The 20,080-nt window shown below is 43.6% G+C and overlaps 1 protein-coding gene across 7 annotated transcripts in view; it reads right to left on the minus strand.

Moving 5' to 3' along the window:
• LOC144722985 (liprin-alpha-1-like) overlaps window positions 1-20,080 on the minus strand; it is a 277,623-nt gene extending 257,543 nt beyond the window's left edge. For all 7 annotated transcript variants that reach the window (XM_078601462.1, XM_078601459.1, XM_078601461.1 and 4 more), the window contains exons 1-2: window positions 19,680-20,080; window positions 15,977-16,247 (exon numbers count right to left, since the gene is read on the minus strand). In XM_078601462.1, the coding sequence (XP_078457588.1) occupies window positions 15,977-16,213 (237 nt within the window). In that variant the 5' untranslated portion in view covers window positions 16,214-16,247; window positions 19,680-20,080. The remainder of the gene's footprint in view (window positions 1-15,976; window positions 16,248-19,679) is intronic.

Below are 20,080 nucleotides of genomic sequence, written 5' to 3' on the forward strand. Positions count from 1 at the left end.
GTCCAGGACATAAAATTAAAAATAAAACCCAATATAAATTATGGAAAATGTTATTAGTATAACTGGATTTTTTTATTGCAGCTGTCAGACTGAGCAACTGCAGGTTTCCATCGAACAAGGAGTTTATATTTGAATGTCAAAAGCAATTTGTACACAAGCCTAGTGTGTATTATTAAAGAAACACTTCTGCATTTCTGCTAGGAGCATCGACAAAGTGATGTGTTCACTTTCACACAATCGGAGTTCAATTGTTGGACAAGAGCATGAATAATAATATAATAAACCCAATCATAAACAACTCTTTTAGACATTGACTGGATTAAGGCCATCCATTTACATCTCAGTCGTGAAGGTTTGTTTGACCATACCTCACCATGCTTTTAAGTGCAGGTTGCTGAAGTAATATCAGAAGTAGGTTAGCTTCAGAAGCAGCTTCAGATATTACTCGCCACTGAAATTAGCCATGGCCAGGACTCAAACTGAGGTCTCCGAGTTCACAATGTAGTGTCGCTAACCACTGCGCCACTGCATTCAGGGCGATTGTCATTGGCGTGTGGTAAAATGCATCTGCTGAACCTTTACATCTGAACCTGGTCTGGGGCCTCTGGCCTACAATCACCGTATGTGCCAAGGATGTCATCATCACCACTGTGGACCTCACCGATGCCCAACTGTGCCAAAAAACAAACTTCAGAGGTGCCGACTGACTGCCATCGGTGCCACCAAAATCTACATGGCTGCGTTTGTCTTTTTTGTATTGTTATTCGTCAAAGGTAAGTGCCCACTCATTGTCCTGGAAATTGCGTTACGTCCTCAACATTGTCAAGCCCCACCTCCCCCCCCCCAGCGGCTTCGCCCTCCGCTCTCGATTTTTCATCCTCATATATTACGCCGTGTTTCCGGCGACCGTCTCCACTTTCACGGCTTGCGACGGGGACCTCGCGGTGAAAAGCTTACGCTTCCGGGGGGGGTTAGGAGCTTTGCGACATCGGCCGCGCCCGACCCCGCCCGGGTGCCCAGTAATCCTGCCGTTGGGGATGCAAACGGCAATTACGTTACGTTACAAGATCCAGCATTGGGGGAGCAACCGTCGCGTTGTTTTGCGTCGCCCGGCCACGACGCTGCTGTGAATGTTTCACCAGCCAAATGTCTCTCACCCCCCCACCACCCTCCCGGGCACAAACACAATAACACAATGCCTTCGTACCGACTCAAAAAAAACTATTAACTCCGCCCGGTCGACAACGCACACGCAAGGCGATCGGATTCTAACGTCGTATCGATTTGCCTGGCCCTAAAAATAATATAATGGTACGTGATTTAAGAGCAAGAGCGAATTCACGACTTGTATTTTGAAGCTATGTATCCTTTATGGATATTTAAGTGGGTTAGCTCACTTTATTGACAAGTTATGAGTATTGAGACCAGATCATATCACACAGTAATGGTGTGAACTTCATTGTACCTTGGTCTAACCCTATACATTTTACTTCTTATGAACACTATATTAATTCAACAATGGAGAAAAAGCTACAATCAATCATATCAGCCCCATGTCTTATTATTTTATTTAATACTATTGTCCGTTTGGCTAATATTGAGTCTGGCCTGGTGGCATTGGGCATAAATCCCATACCATGTTCAGAAATTAGCTAAAATCCAATGAAGGGGTTAAGTGGCCCGTCATTCCTCTGGGGTAGCTAATTTCTCCTCCACTCAGTGGCAACAGTGATTGTACTGTGCAGAAATATCGTCCCAATACATAGGAATGTGGAATTTCCACCAGTAAATCACAACAATCAACAGTGATGGGGACCACCCCACACTCATTCTAAAGTACTAATACAATGGGATAATGTATAATACAATTTAATACAAGTTATAATTGAATACAATTTGTAATACAATTGTACCTGTTCAATGGTAATTACTGCCACCTTTAAACAATGCTGTCAAAGAGGCAATCGTTATAAATGAGACCAATTAATCAGAATTGTAACTATGATTGCATCCCAATACTGCTGTGGTGCGGACACGTCTATGTGTATGTGCAGTTCACAGTGGGGAGCGGTAGAGTAGTGGTTAGCGCGCTCTGCTACGAACCCAGCAACCTGGGTTCAATTCCCGTTCACGGTCAACACCAGCCACGATTATCTGAACCGGTCCTGGCCCTCCCCTAGGTCGACTCGGCCTCAAATGAATACCTGGTGCCGTGTGTAAACATCGCCATTTGGGAGACAAAAACGGCCGGGCTTGGTGTGCCGTGCCGGCCTTCTTAGGTGCTCACTAACAGCACTTGCCCCAACAGTCTGCTGCAGGCTATACGGGGGGGGCGGATCTTTTGTCTTTGCATGTGCACTTCACAGCGAACGAACGTCTCCTTCGCGGTGGCAACTGGCCCGCCGAAACCAGTCGCGCACAGCAGGGGTTAAAAGGCTGTCGACGCGCAGCCAGATGGCCAGCGGCTTCATCAACACCCAGCGGAGACCAGGAGCACCGTCACCTCCGCCTCCCCTTGCCGCGTTTTCAATTAAGACAAACGATGAGGAAGCGCCCTCCTGCTTCCACTGCCAAAAAAAACAACGCGCACTCGGGCTTTTGCGCGTCTCGCCGAGTGACAAAAAGGAGGTATTTTTCCCCAAAATCCTTGGCAAGCGCCGTTGCATCAGAAACTAAAATGCCCCGCTGCACATTGCGTTGAAGCAGGTGAGAGTCCATTTGGATTCGTTGTTCTGTTGCCAAATGAGGAACTGGGACTCTTACAGTTGAATAAAGCTACACAGTCGCCTGCGATTGCCAATGCTCGCACACAGACTTTAATATCCAATTTAGCACAGACGGAATGCTTTCGGCGATTCCCCGCAGAAATTACTAAGCGGCTGTGGGACTCCGATCGTTGGCTCTGTGCAAACCGGATCAGGGGCGAGTGCGCTGTCCGCTAGGTTAACCGGCCGTATAAATCAAAAATCTTTAACACATTCACACTCCGCGCGCCACTCCGCTCTGGGCTGCCCCACTCGACACGGCAAGCAAGGCACAACGCACGCGTGCACACGCGCTATTTTCCCAAGAAAGCACGGCTCTGTCGAGGCAAGAGTAGGGGCGCACAGCTCAACGCTTCATAAATGTAATTCCCAACAGTTTAATTATTCCATCGGATGATTGTTTTAAATTTACTGGTGCTGGAGCAGCAATGTGCTGAGTAGTCAATAAAAAAATTGCTCTATAGGCTCACAAGGCCAAGCATCACATCACGCACCTCATTAGTTTCCTTTCATAGACTCGTCTGGGGATGGCTTCGTATTTAAGACTCAATACAAGATGTAAGTTGTGTTGCAGTGTTATCATTTACTCGGTTATATCAAATTATCTTTGAAATGTACAGTTTTGATGTTCATTGTTCAGATATTCATTATAACGGGTTGTTTTCCTGCACCTACATACGTCAGCTTATTTTTGGTTTATTTATTTCTTCATTGGCCAAATTAGTTGTTATCACATTATTTATTATTATTTTTAAAATCGAAAATGTGTGTTGTTCCTTGCAATGAAATTAATAACCAAATATAACCTTGCAAAGAGACGCAGGATCTGAGTGGATATCTTGTGATAATAAATACAGGCGGGTTTCATTAAGCCCCACATTCAGCTTGTGTACAAGGTGGCCATTTGTTTCAGGAAATACGGCGCAAAGATAAGGCAGTTAATTTGACAACGCCAGCACACAGATGGACTCCTGCATGAAGTATCGTGGCATCTTAAGAGGCCCTGAAGCGACCGGGACAGCTGGCTGAGCAACCCCTCCAGTGAGCAGTGTGGGACTCGAGATTCCAATGTCTATCGTCTGCCACTGGTTTCTCAATTTTTAAATGCAGTTGTAAAAATCTTTGAGGAATAATTATCATCATCATAATCATGAGTGGATCTGATTTCATCACTCCATCTCCAGGGTAGACGTACCCTCAGACATATTCCCTTTTGTGGCTGCCACTCCATGAACAGTTTCGACCACGGGCCATATTTTTATCAATCTATGCACCTTGCCATCTACTCATTTTTCTTGAGAACTCCTTATGATACGGCATAAAAAAAAAGAGTCCATTAATCACGGCTGGCTGCAACCAAATTTCAACCCAGGAACTCAGCAGTGCCGGGTCAATGCTTTCACCTCTCAGCCACCTGGACACTTCTGTACTGCTTTGCCTTGTGCGTATGTATGTTGAACTTCTTTCGCACCGTACGTAGGCAACCATACTAATCGGAGGTGCGGGGGAAATGACAACAAAGCATAAACTCAAAAGCAGTTCTAAAGAAATTCGTTTCCGATCTAGATTTTAAAAGTGCATAGCTCCCAGTGGCTTCTTACTATTGGAAAGAAGAGCGTTCCAGACGGCCGCAGAAGTGCATCTGCACTGCACGACGCAGTGATGGAAGCGCGCAATGCACCTCGATGCCCCTGTAGTAGGTGGGTGTTTCAAACACGTGAAGATCTCTGCATGATCCACTCATCGTCCTCTTAAAAGCACTGGACCATCACAGGCACCTCCAGTTGGAATGTAGTTTAAAAGAACATCCAATCTACTCTTCCTTTATTACGGCTGCAATTATATCCCTTCATTTTTTTTGTAAAAAATAATAAACTTCAAGGTACAGTTATTACAATATAAAATGTAGTAATGATATACTTTGAAGAAACTTTAAAGGACAGAAGGACTACATTTTGTATCATAAAAATTATCATTAATGAAAATGATACAACAGGCTGTGTGAATCAGTGGATAATGCTACTCTTTGATGCTTAGCTTTGGCGTTCTTTTTTTTGTCAACCTCATCGTCAATTTTTGCTGGAAAGTCTCAACACCAGGGGCTATGCTTGACTTTCTCCCCCTGCAGTTTCCAAGTTGAAGATACATCTGTTACATGTTTGAAACTACAGCATCACGAGTTTGTGTTCACACAACATGCCATTCTTGAACTCTCATCGGAGCAAACACAAAACTATTTTTTTTCCACGCTCTGTTCATCCACTGCTGAAGAAAGCCCTACCCATGCCGTGTTGGTGATGGGGGTTCTTTGACCATACTTCACTCCGCTTGTCATTATGAGTTGGTGATGCAGACGCAAGAGAACAATTCAAATATTACTTGCCACCGATGTTAGCCACTGCCTAAATCCAACTCGGGTTACCGGGTTCACAAGAAACCCACTATATAACGACATTACCAAGCAACATGGATCTTCCATGCACCCTTCATTTGCTAATATCTAAGTTCCACGAGCGTTCCCCGAACATGGACCACACCGGTGATTATTGCCCACCCTTGCAAGTATCACTTTGCCATTCTCAGCAACCTGCTCAAAGTTCGGCAAATCGGTTTTTTTTTCCACCTGGGAGCCACTCATGGTGATAAATCTTTCGGCGGTGGCTGCAGAATGTGCAGGAGGGGGTCACTTCTTGGAAGACGATAATTCATGGTGTCAGGGCAAAGGGACTGGAGAGCCGAGCTGAAGTTACTGAGAAGTCACAAGTAGCCGAGGAGGAATTGGACTGACCGCGTGCGGAACGAGCGATGCGCCGTATTAAAAAGCAGCAAAAAAACCCACGGAAGGTAAACGTGCCTATTAAGCAAGCCTAAAATCACGCGTATCGTTTATTTTCTAATTCACTGCAACGTGTCGAAGCGAAAACCGCAAATACGCAGCACAACGTATTGGGAGAGTATTATAGGGGGTGAGAGTAATTTCTGTCAAGCGTCGTGCGTTCCAACAAGCAGCACGCGCACACTTTATGATCATGCATAGTGAGATGAACACAAATTCTTCAACTTGCCTATTACTAGCCGAGCCAAAAAAAAGGAGGAGAGTTCCACTCCAATGAAGGCGCTGCAAGATTGGTGGGCTCAAAACTCTCGATTACGCACGCAGGGTGGCATTAAGGAGGCACGGGTGAGGCAGGGCCTGGACGTTTTTCGGATGCTGAAATGGACAACAAATTCCGACGGTTTTCCCCCAAGGACAGTTTGTCACTTTGAACACAGCCGCGAATTCCCCCCCCATGCTGGCGCCTGCCGAAAAGAGCAACACATATCCATTGCAACACCAGTAGAAATGCATACGAATGCTCATGCTTTGGGAGGCCATCCAATTGCAGCACGGGAAGCTCAACAAGCGCATCTGCGACAGTACCATTAATCTGAGTACATTTAACGCTAAACGCAATCTAATCTGGGCACAATCAATTTACCAGCTAATCTTTAACCTTTAGGGATTGGATAACCTGATTTATATCTGCATGGGTAAGGGTTCCAGTGACATTAATTTTCCCACCCACTTCACCCTAATGCCCAATGTTACTGTGTAAAGTACTACCAGCGGTCTTGAGTGTGCTTGAATTCATGGATTTATGACAAAAAAAACACACGCAAAGATCCTCCATATAACCTTCATAGGTTGTTGGGGAAAGTGTTGCGAGTGGCCTCCTATGAAGGCTGGTGTGGTCAGCATCATACCCGGCAGCGTTAGTTTCTCTAGTGCTGATGTTTACACTGCACCAGGTACTCATTGAGGGATGATGCTAGCCATAGCCAGGATTTAAACTTAGGTCTCCAAGTTCATAATGTGACGCAACCAACCACTACACCACCACTCCACCCATTGATTTAATAATCTACAAAACAAATATTTACAGAGGTGGAAAAGAATCACAAGGAATTTGTCAATTTTCATGCAGGATTTTTGAAAAAGATCATTTATCACCTGCACCAATATAACATAAGTCGGCACAAAATTCAAACGCAGGTTTGGACACTGAAATGAGGATTCCCGCACGATGATAATTATACACAGTGCTGGAGCCTTTCAAGTGCACGCAAACGGGTTTGCTGTAATACAATCGTATCTCTGCCTCTTAAATTCAGCACTTTCAAAAGCCCTTTCTAGTTGAGCACTGATCTACATCTCACGCCGGGTGACGGTGGCGCTGCGAGAAAACCCACTTCATCATCGGATGACACCTCGGTCATGATCACAACTCCATTATTCCTGAGACTGAAGGGATGGCCACGGGTTACACTGCGTTAACACAATGACACCACCACTGAGCAGAAGCCACTTTTGTAGGGTACGTGTTGCTGAGAAATTAAAATATACAAATACGTGAACAAATAGATTCGCTGGCATCCCTGCATTAGGGGGCTCTGCCAAAGAGACGGCTGTTTGACAGGCAACTTTATTCGCATTATTCTTTGGTTCTTTCGGTAAAGTCACGTATAAAGATAAAATAATAAATTAAATAATAGCATACTACTCTTTGTGCCGATACGTGTTCTCTCTCTGTGTATCTTGATGTCTGTCTGCTTGTATGTCTGTCTATAATTTTCTGGTTAGATTTTTGTTGCTATTTCTTTTATACCTGATGATGATTGCTTGTGTTGCAATCGAAACGTCGTAGTATGCTATTATTTAATATATTATTTTATCTTTATACGTGACTTTACCGAAAGAACCAAAGAATAATTCCTGCAGTCACGAAAGCTCCAAAATTAACTTTATTCGCAGTCCAATATGGTTGCAGGAGATCACTTGAGTTCATGAAATGCTCAATTATCTATTTCCTTTTAGCCCTTATCTTAATTTCTAGCAGCTTACGGCTCATTCTCATGATGCACAGCATCCCATAAATCTACCTGGAAAAACAATGCCAACATAAATAATGTCAATTGTTGGTTGGGCTCCAGTTGGTTAGTACATGAAAACCAGTGTCAGAGATTCAGGTTCAAGCCCGACAGCGTGATGATTATGATTATGTTGATGTATGCATGTCTACGAATCGGAATAAATGCAAGCTCGCTGCACACATTTCAGTTTTGCTTCTACTATACTGCTCGGGAGTGGCAGCATTCAATTTTAATGTCTGTTTTCAAAGCACCTGTATCGACTTGGTTCTGTCACAATGTTCTCACGGTAGTTTACACCAAGTCTCCTTTGCAAAACACATTGTGTCTGAATGGATCCAACCCCAGTCCTAAATAAAGGACTGTGGGTTGGATCAATAGTAGTGGCTTCAACGATTTTGCAACGTAAACTAATTTTCGCACTCGGAAAATCAATGTGGTTATTTAGCACCGGCGATTAGTTGATAGCAAGTCACATTTTTTACTGGTTGACGGGTTTTTTCATCGTATTTACACTTTGGGAAATATGCTGAACAAAGACGGGATTTTGTTATTTTGCTTGGCCACATTAAAGAGCAAATATAATCATCATTCAGTGGTGCTTAAACACTGCAAATTCATTTCGTGATGACATTTCAAAATTATTTTGAATATGAGCTCATGAGATACATTTTTTGGCTCAAAGTTTACAAAAAATTGACCGTTGAAAAAAAAGTGCGATCTCAGATTAACTAAAAAATTAAAACTGCTGAATATGATATATATATGTTTTAATGTAAATGTCTGAATAATATGTCATACATTACATTATGACATTATTAGAGGGTATTTAACTTTATGCCTTCCTTTTTAGTCATGACTACATTAGATAAGCAACATAACAAGATGCATTTAAAAGCATTCGTCAGTAAATGCAGACATATATATGTTAAATTAAAGACCAATGAATATGTAAATAATATATATGCCAACACATCCATTTGCCTAAAGAGGAACATTTTCAATCAGTGCATATTACCTTCATTGACATTTAAAATGGAAACAGAAACACTGACATCAACAACAACAACAAAACAACGTAGAATAAAAGCTGTGAGGTATGTTAAGAAGCATGAAAAGGTACATTTTGGGAATTATCCCAAGATAAGAAGAAGAAGATGTGGATCAAAAATCAGATGCACATGAGAGATATCACATTGACTCTTGTATGCACGTATGTGTGTTCAACTTTCTTCGCACCAATCGTAGCCAACCGTGCTAATCGGAGGTGCAGGACGGGTTGGACAACAAACTAAACACAAAAAAGCAGTGCAAAGGCATTTCGTTTTCAATCATGATTTAAAAGTGTAAAGCTCCAGTGGCTTCCTAATATCAGAAAGGAAGAACGTTCCAGACGGCCTCTAAAGCCTGCGATGCACCCTCGATGCCCCTGTAGTAGTCTCAAGCACGTGAAGATCTCTGCATGAACCACTCATCCTCCTCTTCAAAGCACTGGATCATCGCAGGCACCTCCAATTTGAATGTAGTCTCAAAGAACATCAATTTCTTTGTAAAGAATAATAAACGTCAAGGTACACAAAAATAAGTGAGCTTGGGGAGAGGACAAATATTTCGAGAAGGAACGATGGCCAATGGACCAAACTGAGGGAACATGTCAGGGACGGTGAAAACGAACAGAAATGGAACGTTGAGATTAGCTCATGTGCAGAAGCGAAACCACTTCGCGGCATCGCAACCCCACTTGGAATAGCAACAATGTGAGGATCCTTTCATCTGGCAGTGGATATTTCATAAACTCAAAGAATATTGGTAAAGAAATCAATGACCTTGAGATATTGGAGGATTTACTAGTGTACAATTTTTACCAAAGCCAAAGGGGGGAGGGGGGGGGCGGCGGGGGGAAGTGGAAAATACAGGAAAGTATCGAAGCTGCACAAAAAGGGTATTAATATGCAGCTGGTGTAGCCACCAGAGATAAGTAACCACATGAGGACGCAGCAGTTTCAATACAACCTGTTCCCTGTGGCGTGCCGCTTTCTGCTCCACAGCGAAGCAGGTTAATGGCAATGGGCTCCCGTCTGCACGTGGCACAAATTCTTCCAGTGGCTTTTCAGGTGGATATGATGCGGGCAAATGACTGAGTAGCTGCACACACTCGCATCGTCTCCAGTCCGTACGCTCTGTGCTGCGTTTCCAAAAAGACGGTGGAGGGAAAACAATTATTTATATATTTAGCTAAAAGTACGATACTTTTTAAAGTGGTTTCGTGGTGTCAGAGGGCTGAGCTGGCAACGATGAGATGCCAGGGTGAACTCCATTGGTGAGTTGATGGTATCAGTCAGGTCACCAATGATTGCACAGAAAATGAGGTTCTCTACTTAATTTGGCCAGATTTCAGCCTTTGAGCATACATATATCGCTTTTACTGCAATGCGATGAACATTACTCTCGGTGGCAGAAGTGAGAAAATGTTGCCCCCTACCGTGTGGAACAGGGGCCACTTGATGGAAATTGAGAGGTGGTATATTCTTAGGTTTTTTCGGTAAAGTTACGTAGGTAAAACATCCGTCACAGCCGGATTAGCTGCAGCTAATCCGGCTGTGACGGTCCCACCTGATGACGGAGACTTGTGTTGCCTCCGAAACGTCGTGATTTTTTATTTTATTTTATTTTTTATTAATTTTGATGTTTTACCTACGTGACTTTACCGAAAAAACCTAAGAATATGAATCCTTGCAGTCACGAAAGCTTCAAATCTAGAATTGAGAGGTGGCTCTGTGATATCTGGTTTCCTGGGTAATTTTCTAAAATGAATGGTTGCACTGCACTGAGAGATCAGAGACGTGACGCCGATATCACGATCAAGATACAATTTTGGGAAAAGATTTTTTCAAGTATTTTTGTTATCTTTTCCCAAACACTGACAGTTAGAGTCTTGCCATGGCCAGGCAAGAGTCAAGGCCATTGCGAGCGGGCATCATATAGAGTAGTCATGAGATCTTTTGGGAGCACGTGCAGGCAGATGCAAGGTTTCCGCTAAGGCCACGTGCTAATTTGATCACGTTCCCACAACGCATTATCGCCGGGGCTGAGAAATGGGTGCTGGGCTGGTGAATCCGTGCATTTGTAAGAAAGGGAGCCACACCTCCCGAGCAGCGAGCCACTCGACGCTTATTGATGATGAGATTTTTCCATTAAAACTTGAGCTGCTATATGGCTTCACAACAGCTGCATTATTTATTGCAGAGGGGTTTTTTTTCCCCCTTCCTTAGTTGTACACTTATTTATTGCTGCGTTTCCTTAATTGAAATATTTTTTCCCCCGGACACGCAAACGAGATGAAACGTCTCATTTACAATGGTGTTGGTGGCAGTGCTGACTTGAAAAATCACTTTGCAATGTGTTATGTGAATGACGCAGCGCACACACATGCACTAACGTAAACAATGTGTGTATATAAAGAGAATATATGAAGTCAATGTCAGTTTTTAAAAACGCGCATAGTCCCCGTACACGTTGATTATCAAGCACTGCGTGCCGAGAAGGAACAAAGCCACTAATGGGTGCCCCTGAACGGAGCTCAATGTGGGGCCACACGGCTGATTGTTTAGCTCACAAAAGTGCCCAGAACATGACCTCTACACAGCCAAGTAATTCTGGAGCCGAATACATCAGCGAGCAAACATCCAGTGAAAGCAATGCTTTCTATTCCCATCGCCCGGACGTAAGCCAATAGCTGGAGCCGATACTACCAGACATCCACTCCTTGGCGCAGCTTGTGTGCTCCAGCAAGGTTGAAATTGTAAAATCAATGACGTTATTTTTTTGTAGGCTTGACACATACGGGGGCATATCAGTATCGGAATGTGCATTACATTCCTAAGACTGAGGTATGAGGAAGCAAAGTGCTGGGGCGGCTGGTCGAAATTAGTTAGTGGCGGGATATTAAAAAATACACACACGCTCGCAACTTTGGTTTTTCAATAAATACCGTTAGCAATGTCCAACATTAACACTCGTATTTTGTTCGTCAATTATTTTATACAAATTTGCCTTCCAAAATGAATCCAAAAACGTTGGTTGGAATAGCTTTATTTATTTTCTCAGTATTCCCCGTCCCCCCCGCAAAACCAGGCTTCATAAGGCCCCGCACACATTGCTGCTTTGGCTTTCTATCCTGCGGCCGTCGTTCACTGCTTGTCGAATGCATAATACGTGCGCAGGCCATCGCTCGATATGAACCGCCGTTTGCTTTGCTCTGGTGCCACTTGTTTCTTTTCAACGTTTGGTTCGCATTCACATTGCCCAGCTTCTCAAATCGAGGAAAATCTACGCACCTCTCTCCAGCAGATTATATGCCACGCCGTTGTGGAGCGTGACGGGGAAATATTTTTGCACAAATTTTCATTTTGCTCGAAATGACGATATGGAGCGCTTTGCTCTGGACCGAGTGTCAATAACATTGACAATGATGAAAAAAAGAAAGTACTCCATAAATACCCAATTATCCTTTCCCAGCATTTGCTATGAATAAGATATGCAACTAACAACACACATGGTCACCGACCCTAAAACCTGAAGCGTTATCATAAAATTGTTGAATTTTGTTGAAACAATGTTTTTGCTGGACAATAGCTCCACCAGTTTCTTTTATCGCCGTCATAAAAAAACCGTTTCGCGATACTCGAGCGCATTTGAAACCGATGTCTCAAGGCAGGCACGAGAGTCAAAGCACCGCGTTTAATTGCGTTAACTTCCTCGTGCATTACAAACGACGTCGGGTAGGATGGCAGCTCGCAAAAAAAAAACGAGATAAAACGAATTTTTGCGCTTGAAAGAAACCCGTGTGGGTCTGATGCAAATGTATTCTCAATAACCACGGACGTTGATAGCATTAAAACCACACATCACACCACCAGTGTCTCAATTCGGCTTCAGCTGGTGTTTGCGACGGCACATGTGCGCGTCAAAGTCGTTTGACAAAGGCTGTAATTTAAGCATCACTTATGCCTCCAGAAGCTTTTAAAAAAGCAACTGTGCCAGTTGTTACTGTCCCATTATGCAATCCGCAGTCATTACTGTGCAAATTCACCTGGGTTAGAAAATAAATTAACATCAGACATGAATGAAATTGACGGATAGTAAAGCAATTTTCAATAATATCATCAAATGCCAAGGCAGAAGTACAGTTCGGGGAATAATTTTTTGGCTTCAGAAAAAATATGACAGGCTGCTTTTACTTCAGCAATAAACGGAGGTTTGTAATAGGCTTTAAAGCCAATAATATCACATTTCACAAATCCATGCCAACACCAATGACAACATACAAATTAGGGTAGGAGGCTCCAGAATCACAACATTTTTCATTTAGCTTTTTTGTTTTCATCAATCGGGGCCCAGCAGCAAGCGTGCCTGACTGATGAGGCATGCCGACAAAGGAATGCATTTATTGGACTGTTAAAATTTCACATCTTCCCAAACACCCTCCAAAAAGTGACAAGAAATTATAATCTATGAATTTTACATTTGTTTTCAACATTAAGAAAGATGTATGCATTTTGATTAAAACACTTCCACAAATAGGAAAAGAAATTCAATGTAAAACGCTCTTCCGCCAAAATACAAGATAAATTGATACGTTCAATATGGTGAGTCTGAGACCCTGCTTTATAAGACATTTATCAGAGATTTGTCTTAGAGGTGCAGCTACGCAGTATGAATTAGGATGACCCACCATGTAAGCCATTCTTGGCCACAGGAATTTATTATGCCCTAAATTAGGTCTATTTAAATGTTAATGATCTATTAAATAGTTTTGCGCAAGACACACTAACCAATAGGTCAGTGCCAATTTTAAACGATAATTTGCCTCAGATGGATCAGTGTGGTAAAGTGCTATGTATTAGACATCCACATTTTCATCATGAGCCAGGCATTGAATGCAATGAAGAAAATTGGTTTTAGAATACGGTAAATGTCAAAAACAACACAGGGTGACATACGTATAGACAGATCCATTCCTCTGGGCTAGGGTTAGTAACTCCCTTATTAAAATGCAACATAAGGTCCCCACAGGAGCTGATGGCAAATCCATGGTGAAATTCCAAATTATGTAAATGTAACAAAACCTCTCGGGAATTACCTCACGACTCTTTAAGGCCAGCCCCCAGGTTTAAAGCAAGAGGTCTGCACAAACGTGTGCCTCCTCTATGTGCAACAACGAATGCATTTGTCAAAGTAACAATTATATTCAATTCTTTCGGTTTTCACGGCAAAGACAGGACAACCAGGTAAATCACCAAAAAAGCAAATGACATGTCTTCCACTTAATTGTCAAGGAACAATTGAAACGGAAATAAAAAAAAATCCCCAGACTTTCTCTGGCAATGTTGAGAGAATATAAAAACAAGTTATGTTAAGCAACATTTTCCATTCATCCAGTATTCTCAGCTGGGGATATCACATTGGCCACGCTCTTCTAGTCCTCGGAATGTGTATATGTTTACATGAAAGAGTACACACCTCAGCGTTATAGGCAGATTGGAAAAGAAAAAAGCAATAAATGATTTATGAAAAATAAGTTTTCTTACACAGCTCAAAAATTACACCAGATACACGTGCTTATTGATAACATACGTGACCACATTACTCAAGTAAAACACGATTATATAGCAGATGACCCTGATGACATCAATTTCCTTGCTGCCCACTCCATGACATAATGAGCCAATGTGCACAGTACTCTATACAGACAAGAGACTTTTTTTTTAAGCGGATGAAATTATTTTTCAAAACACAATTGTGGTGCAATTACGGTGTCACCTTAACAAGATTGCTGACATGCCCAAATCCAACCGGGACTCATCAAAATGTCAACAAGCAAAATTTGATGACTAGCGATTCAGATGGAAAAAAACACTCAACTTTCATATTAAAAAACAACAACTTCAAACTTACTCTCGGCGTACACAGGTACAGAAAAAAATAAAACCCTGGCCACGAACTCGACCACACAAATCTTGAACTTAGTTCACCGTTGTACTGCTGGCAAACGGACACAAAGGCGATTATTGCCGTCATTAAATGAGGGCACGGTGTTTCAAAGTGCAACACCCACACGCATTGCAGGACACTGGTAATTTTAAAGACAAAGGTGCACTCTTTGCAAGATGTACGAATAGTTAACAACCCATGGACACTGGTGGATGTCACTTGTACAGTTAATGGCACCGCAGCGCGTATTGCAGGTCAATGGAATTGTTCACGGCGGAAGAGTCGGTTTCTAGACGTGATAATTGGTAACACAATGCATGTTAAGCTAAGTACTTGTTTTATAACGCGTGCCCAACTCAAACGCAATGACCACACGCAGCCACTTAGCCCGTGTTGTTATGAAAAGTGATGTTCGTGAGCATCTATTAAGACTGGCACAAACCATGCAAGGAGGTTGTATAACCAGCACCACATTCAGCTTGCGGCCATTGTTTCTCCTGTTTGGACATTCATAAAATCACGTCCGAGGCAACCTAATGGTGGCCCAGGCAAGGTTTAGATACCATTTGACAATGGTGTTGTGCATTGCCAGCAATTGAAGCCTGGTCACTCGAACTTTAGAGCAGTGCACTAACCACTACAATATCACTTTGAGCACATAAAAAAAAATATATAGCCATTAGTGACTATTGGAGCAAGTGCTGTCACAGCAAGCACCCATTAAGGCTGACACGGCATATGAGCCTTTGTCTCCCGAGTGGTAATGTCCAAACAAAGAATCAAGTACAAATGTTTGGCTGAGTCAACCTAGAAAAGCCCCAAGACTGTTTCAGATACCACTTGCTACTGGCATTACAGTCTCTGAAAAGTGAACACAGGTCACCGGAATAGTAACATGTACAGGTGTAGTAACATGTACAGGTGTAGTAACATGTACAGGTGTAGTAACATGTACCGGTGTAAACTCGCTCACCAAAGTACTGGCACGTGTTACATCGCCCAGGGACCTATGTCCAGTTGCAAAAAACACCTCAAGCGACTTTTTATCCCCACATACAAATTTGCAAACTAAGAAAAAAATGGAGGTACCATATTATCTGGTTTAGAAGACACACTTTTTCCCCCTGGCATCTTATAATCCGGTAGGGTGGTGTGGTGTACGAGTGCGTGCGAGACCACATTTTGACCACGTTATTCACACCAGACACGCGTTCCAGGCAAGTTCCAAAGTGCTCAACAACCCAGAGACAACGGCATTTTACACGACTGGCCGGTGGCATGACCACAAGCGGCCTGAGGAGGGCACGCACCTGCGGCTGGGCGGACGTGAGCTGGCGGTGCAGAGAGTCCCTCTCGTGCGTCGCCTCCTGGTAGCGTGACTGCATGGCGACCAGCGCCTCCTGGCTCTCCCGCAGGGTGTCCAGCAGCTTGTCGCGCTCATCCAGCATGCTCACCATCAGCTGCTCGAAGCTCGCATCGTCCGAGCCCTGCGAGCCGCGCCGGGCGGGCCCGTCCTCGCTGATCGTCGGCATCACCTCGCACATCATCTTGGCTGTCGCTGAGAGCTACGATGCAATAACACTGCACCACGCAACAGTGTGAATTAAAAAAAAAGACAAAGATCCCCCATATAGCCGTTAACAGACTGTTGGGACAAGCACTGCTAGATAGCACCTATGAAGGCCGGCATGGCACACGAGGGGGTGGGTGGCCAGCACTATGCCTGGCTGCCTCGTGGCAATGTTTACAGATTACACCAGGTACTCATTTCAGGCCAAGTCGCCCTAGGGGAGGCCCAGAGACCAGTTCGGATAATTGTCACTGGTGTTGGCCGTGAGCGGGAATCAAACTCGAGTCACCAGGATCGTAGCGTAGCTGAGTACCTGGTGTAATCTGTAGCAACACTAACTCTGAATATGATAAAAAGATATACATACATTCACACAAAGATCTCTATTTAGACTTAAAGAGAAGGGGAAAGTGTGGTAAGCACTGATTAGGGACGGCATTGCAGAACATTGCCCGACCACCGTTGTCTGCCCACGGCTCGTCTTTTAATACTGCAACACAATGTTGTCAGAAATCATATTGCAAAACATTAAGAGTTAGACAGCACTCCAAACACACGATCATTTACATACACATACAGACAAATGTACAATTCATACAAAGCCAAATATTCCCCGTGTAGCCTTAACAGGCTATTGGGACAAGTGCTGTTAGCGAGCACCTATGAAGGCCAGCACGGCAACCGAGGGGGTGGGTTGCCAACACCACGCCGGACCGCCTTTGTCTCTCCCGTGGTGATGTTTACACATCGCACAAGGTACCCATTTCAGGCCGAGTCGATAGTTCATACATACGCATACAAAGACAAAGACATAGATCCCCTGTATAGCCTGACCACTGTTGGGGGCAAGTACTGTTAGTGAGCACCTATGAAGGCTGGAACGGCACACGAGGAGGTGGGTGGCCAACACAACGCACGACCGCCTTTGTCATCCCCAGTGACAATGTGTTTACACACAGCACCAGGTACTCATTTGAGGCTGAGTTGACCTAGGGGTGGCCCTGGACCGGGAATCGAACTCGGGTGGCCGGGTTCGTAGCGCAGCACGCTAACCGCTACACTACCGCTCCCCACAATGACGCATACATACACTAACGCATACACATACGTGCACATACATACACATACATACACATACGTGCACAGTATTTCCTACACAGCTAGGCATGTATTCATAGGTCGTAGCAGCACATCGTGCTCCTTAGAATGACAATTGCACTGCCCTATGCCAAACCGTGAATTTAAAACACACGCACATTTACTCCACACCACGCTAGAAATGTACACAATCTATTTTATATACATACGTACATCACCGTCAAATGTTGCCCTCTGTAATGTCACATAACCAAAACCGTTACACGGATATACACGTGAACATAAATTCCACTTATGCCCGAAATGCAGTAAAACTGAATGGAGTCGTCAACCCATCATGACTGACTTCATGGAGACGGCACAAATGACACTTTAACACTCACCATACAGCTCCAATTACAGCAAAATGCGACAAACCAAAATGCACCCGGGTGCAAAATAAAGGACAACCAACCTGCAAACGTCATTATACACAACGTGCACATACAGTGCGCTGCATATAAATCACAGTTTTGCGATCCGACATAGCACTCCAATGCCATCACTGCTATGAAATTGTATTAAAACGAGACAGCGCCGTCAATAATTAACCATAATGGGATACTTCGGCATAACTTTAGCTTTTTTTGTATCACTAATGAATCTTAAGAATTATATCCGACAGCTCCATGTAAAGTCTACGAAATAAGAGGTAGTGGTTTTTATTTAATCTTCATTCAATTTGCATAGAAATCTCCCTTTTGAAGATGCATCTTTAAGCATTTGTTGATTTCATGTCTATGGGCTTATGCATCACTGTACACCCTATACTGCATGCTTGTTTCCGTGTGTAACGACCAACCTATATTGGGCGATTAATAACAGCACAAGTACTGTGGCGAGTAAGCGTTGCCCTTTGAAGATGCGCTTGGGGAGAACACAGGCACATGATTTAGAACATTTAAAACAACTCCATGATGTTAGGCACATCGCTGACTCTTGATCATGTTGTTTAAACCTTGCTCAAGCATCACGGGGTCTCCCCTCTGCTTATGATTTTCACATAATGCTGAGCCTCAGGAGGTTGACCGAGTTTGGTTTTGGTTTTCCTGCTTCGGTGGGGAACCGTTACTTTGCTAAGTCTTGGTATGGCAAGGGTAGGTAGGCCCTTGTCTTCTGTTTAATGTAAAAGTTGTACATAACGGTCTTTGTTTATTATACTTAGCTCATCGACACATTCATCTTTGATATGGAGGTTTTGCATTTATATATAAACAGATTGCCAACAAGATTATATAGTTTACTAACCCTAAAATTCAACTAATGCCACGTAAGACATGCCTCAACATTGTTAAATAATGCCCGAAAATAAATACTCCATTTGGCAAATACTGCATTTCTCGATATAACGGTGATCCCCTTCTTATTGAACAATATTGCTTTTGCTAATCATTTTAAAATAATCCCTTTCTAGTCAGTTTATAAAAAAAAATCTTTTGAATTCATTGCTAGGCCATTGTAGTTTAAGCTACGGCTCATTTACGTCATTTCCATTTAATTTCGGATTTCTCATGTATTGTGCATCTCGTTTGTTTGATCCCGTGTTGCAAATATAAGTCGTATCCTGTGCCCCAATTCTCCCTGCAGAACAGACATTTGATCTCAAATGGCTCTCTGCCTTTTATTTACTCAGGAAAGACTCACTAAGACTCAACACCCTTGTTCAAGATGATAATGATCATGTTTGATCTCCTCCCTCGATTAATTTGAATTCCCCATACCTGTCAACCCCTTATCAGTGCCTGCCTTATTACAGACCAATTAAGACCTGATTGGTCACGCCATGCCCTTATAAATCTCAAAGTTCACCCTACAGAGTCCCATCACAAGGGAGGCACACAAACAAATAGACCGCATTAATTTATTTTGCCGGTATTGAAACGTCTGTACGTCGTATGGACCTGAAAACTTACATTTCCCTGGACAAGAATACGGGGTAAAGGCGTGTGGGTTGACAGCTATGATCCACAGGCATAGCTCATATCCCAATTGATATCTCCTGGCCACCGAGCAGCCAAACCTCTCTGTGCAGGTGCATTAGTCAATGATTCTTTGAAATGTATTATACAATTAGTTTAATACCGAGTGTCTGCTACTGCTGTGTGCTGTACAGCGCTTTAAGATCCTTGATGCAAAACGCTATATAAATGTAATTACTATTGTAACGGGTTGATTTGGTTTTATTTTAATTCCAGCAGGGACAAATAGAACGCGTGTACACAAAAAACCCCACAATTATCACGTTCTCCACTGCATTGTTATTTTAACAAGCATAGACAAATAAAAATAAGAAGCGTCAACAATACCGGAGGGTTCTCTGTCCCGGGCTGGCTCTTGCGCGGCCACTGAAGACTCCGGTCACACCGGCGGACACCGACGTTAGGCCCTGCAGACCACGGCGCTCGCCTAGATTCCCCGCCGACTTAGGGCGATCCTAACCCGGCCGGGACGGGCAACGTAGAGGGGGTGACCCCGGTCGACAACGGCGGCGGCGACGGAAAGGAACGATCGGCCACTCCCTGCGAGAGTCCGTCATCGAGGCAGTCGACGAAATGCGGGAGGCGGCATTAATTCGCGCGGAGGAAGAGGGGGTAAATGACCTGAATGAGTGTCAAGAACAACACAAAACAACCACAGAATGTGTTCGTCAATGCGGAGAGCGAACGCCGAACGGCGGGGACGCGGTGTTGCTTGACACTTTGACAGG

The sequence above is a fragment of the Lampetra planeri genome, chromosome 16 (genome assembly GCF_965212315.1).
Source record: "Lampetra planeri chromosome 16, kcLamPlan1.2.h2, whole genome shotgun sequence".
NCBI classification, from domain to species: domain Eukaryota; kingdom Metazoa; phylum Chordata; class Hyperoartia; order Petromyzontiformes; family Petromyzontidae; genus Lampetra; species Lampetra planeri.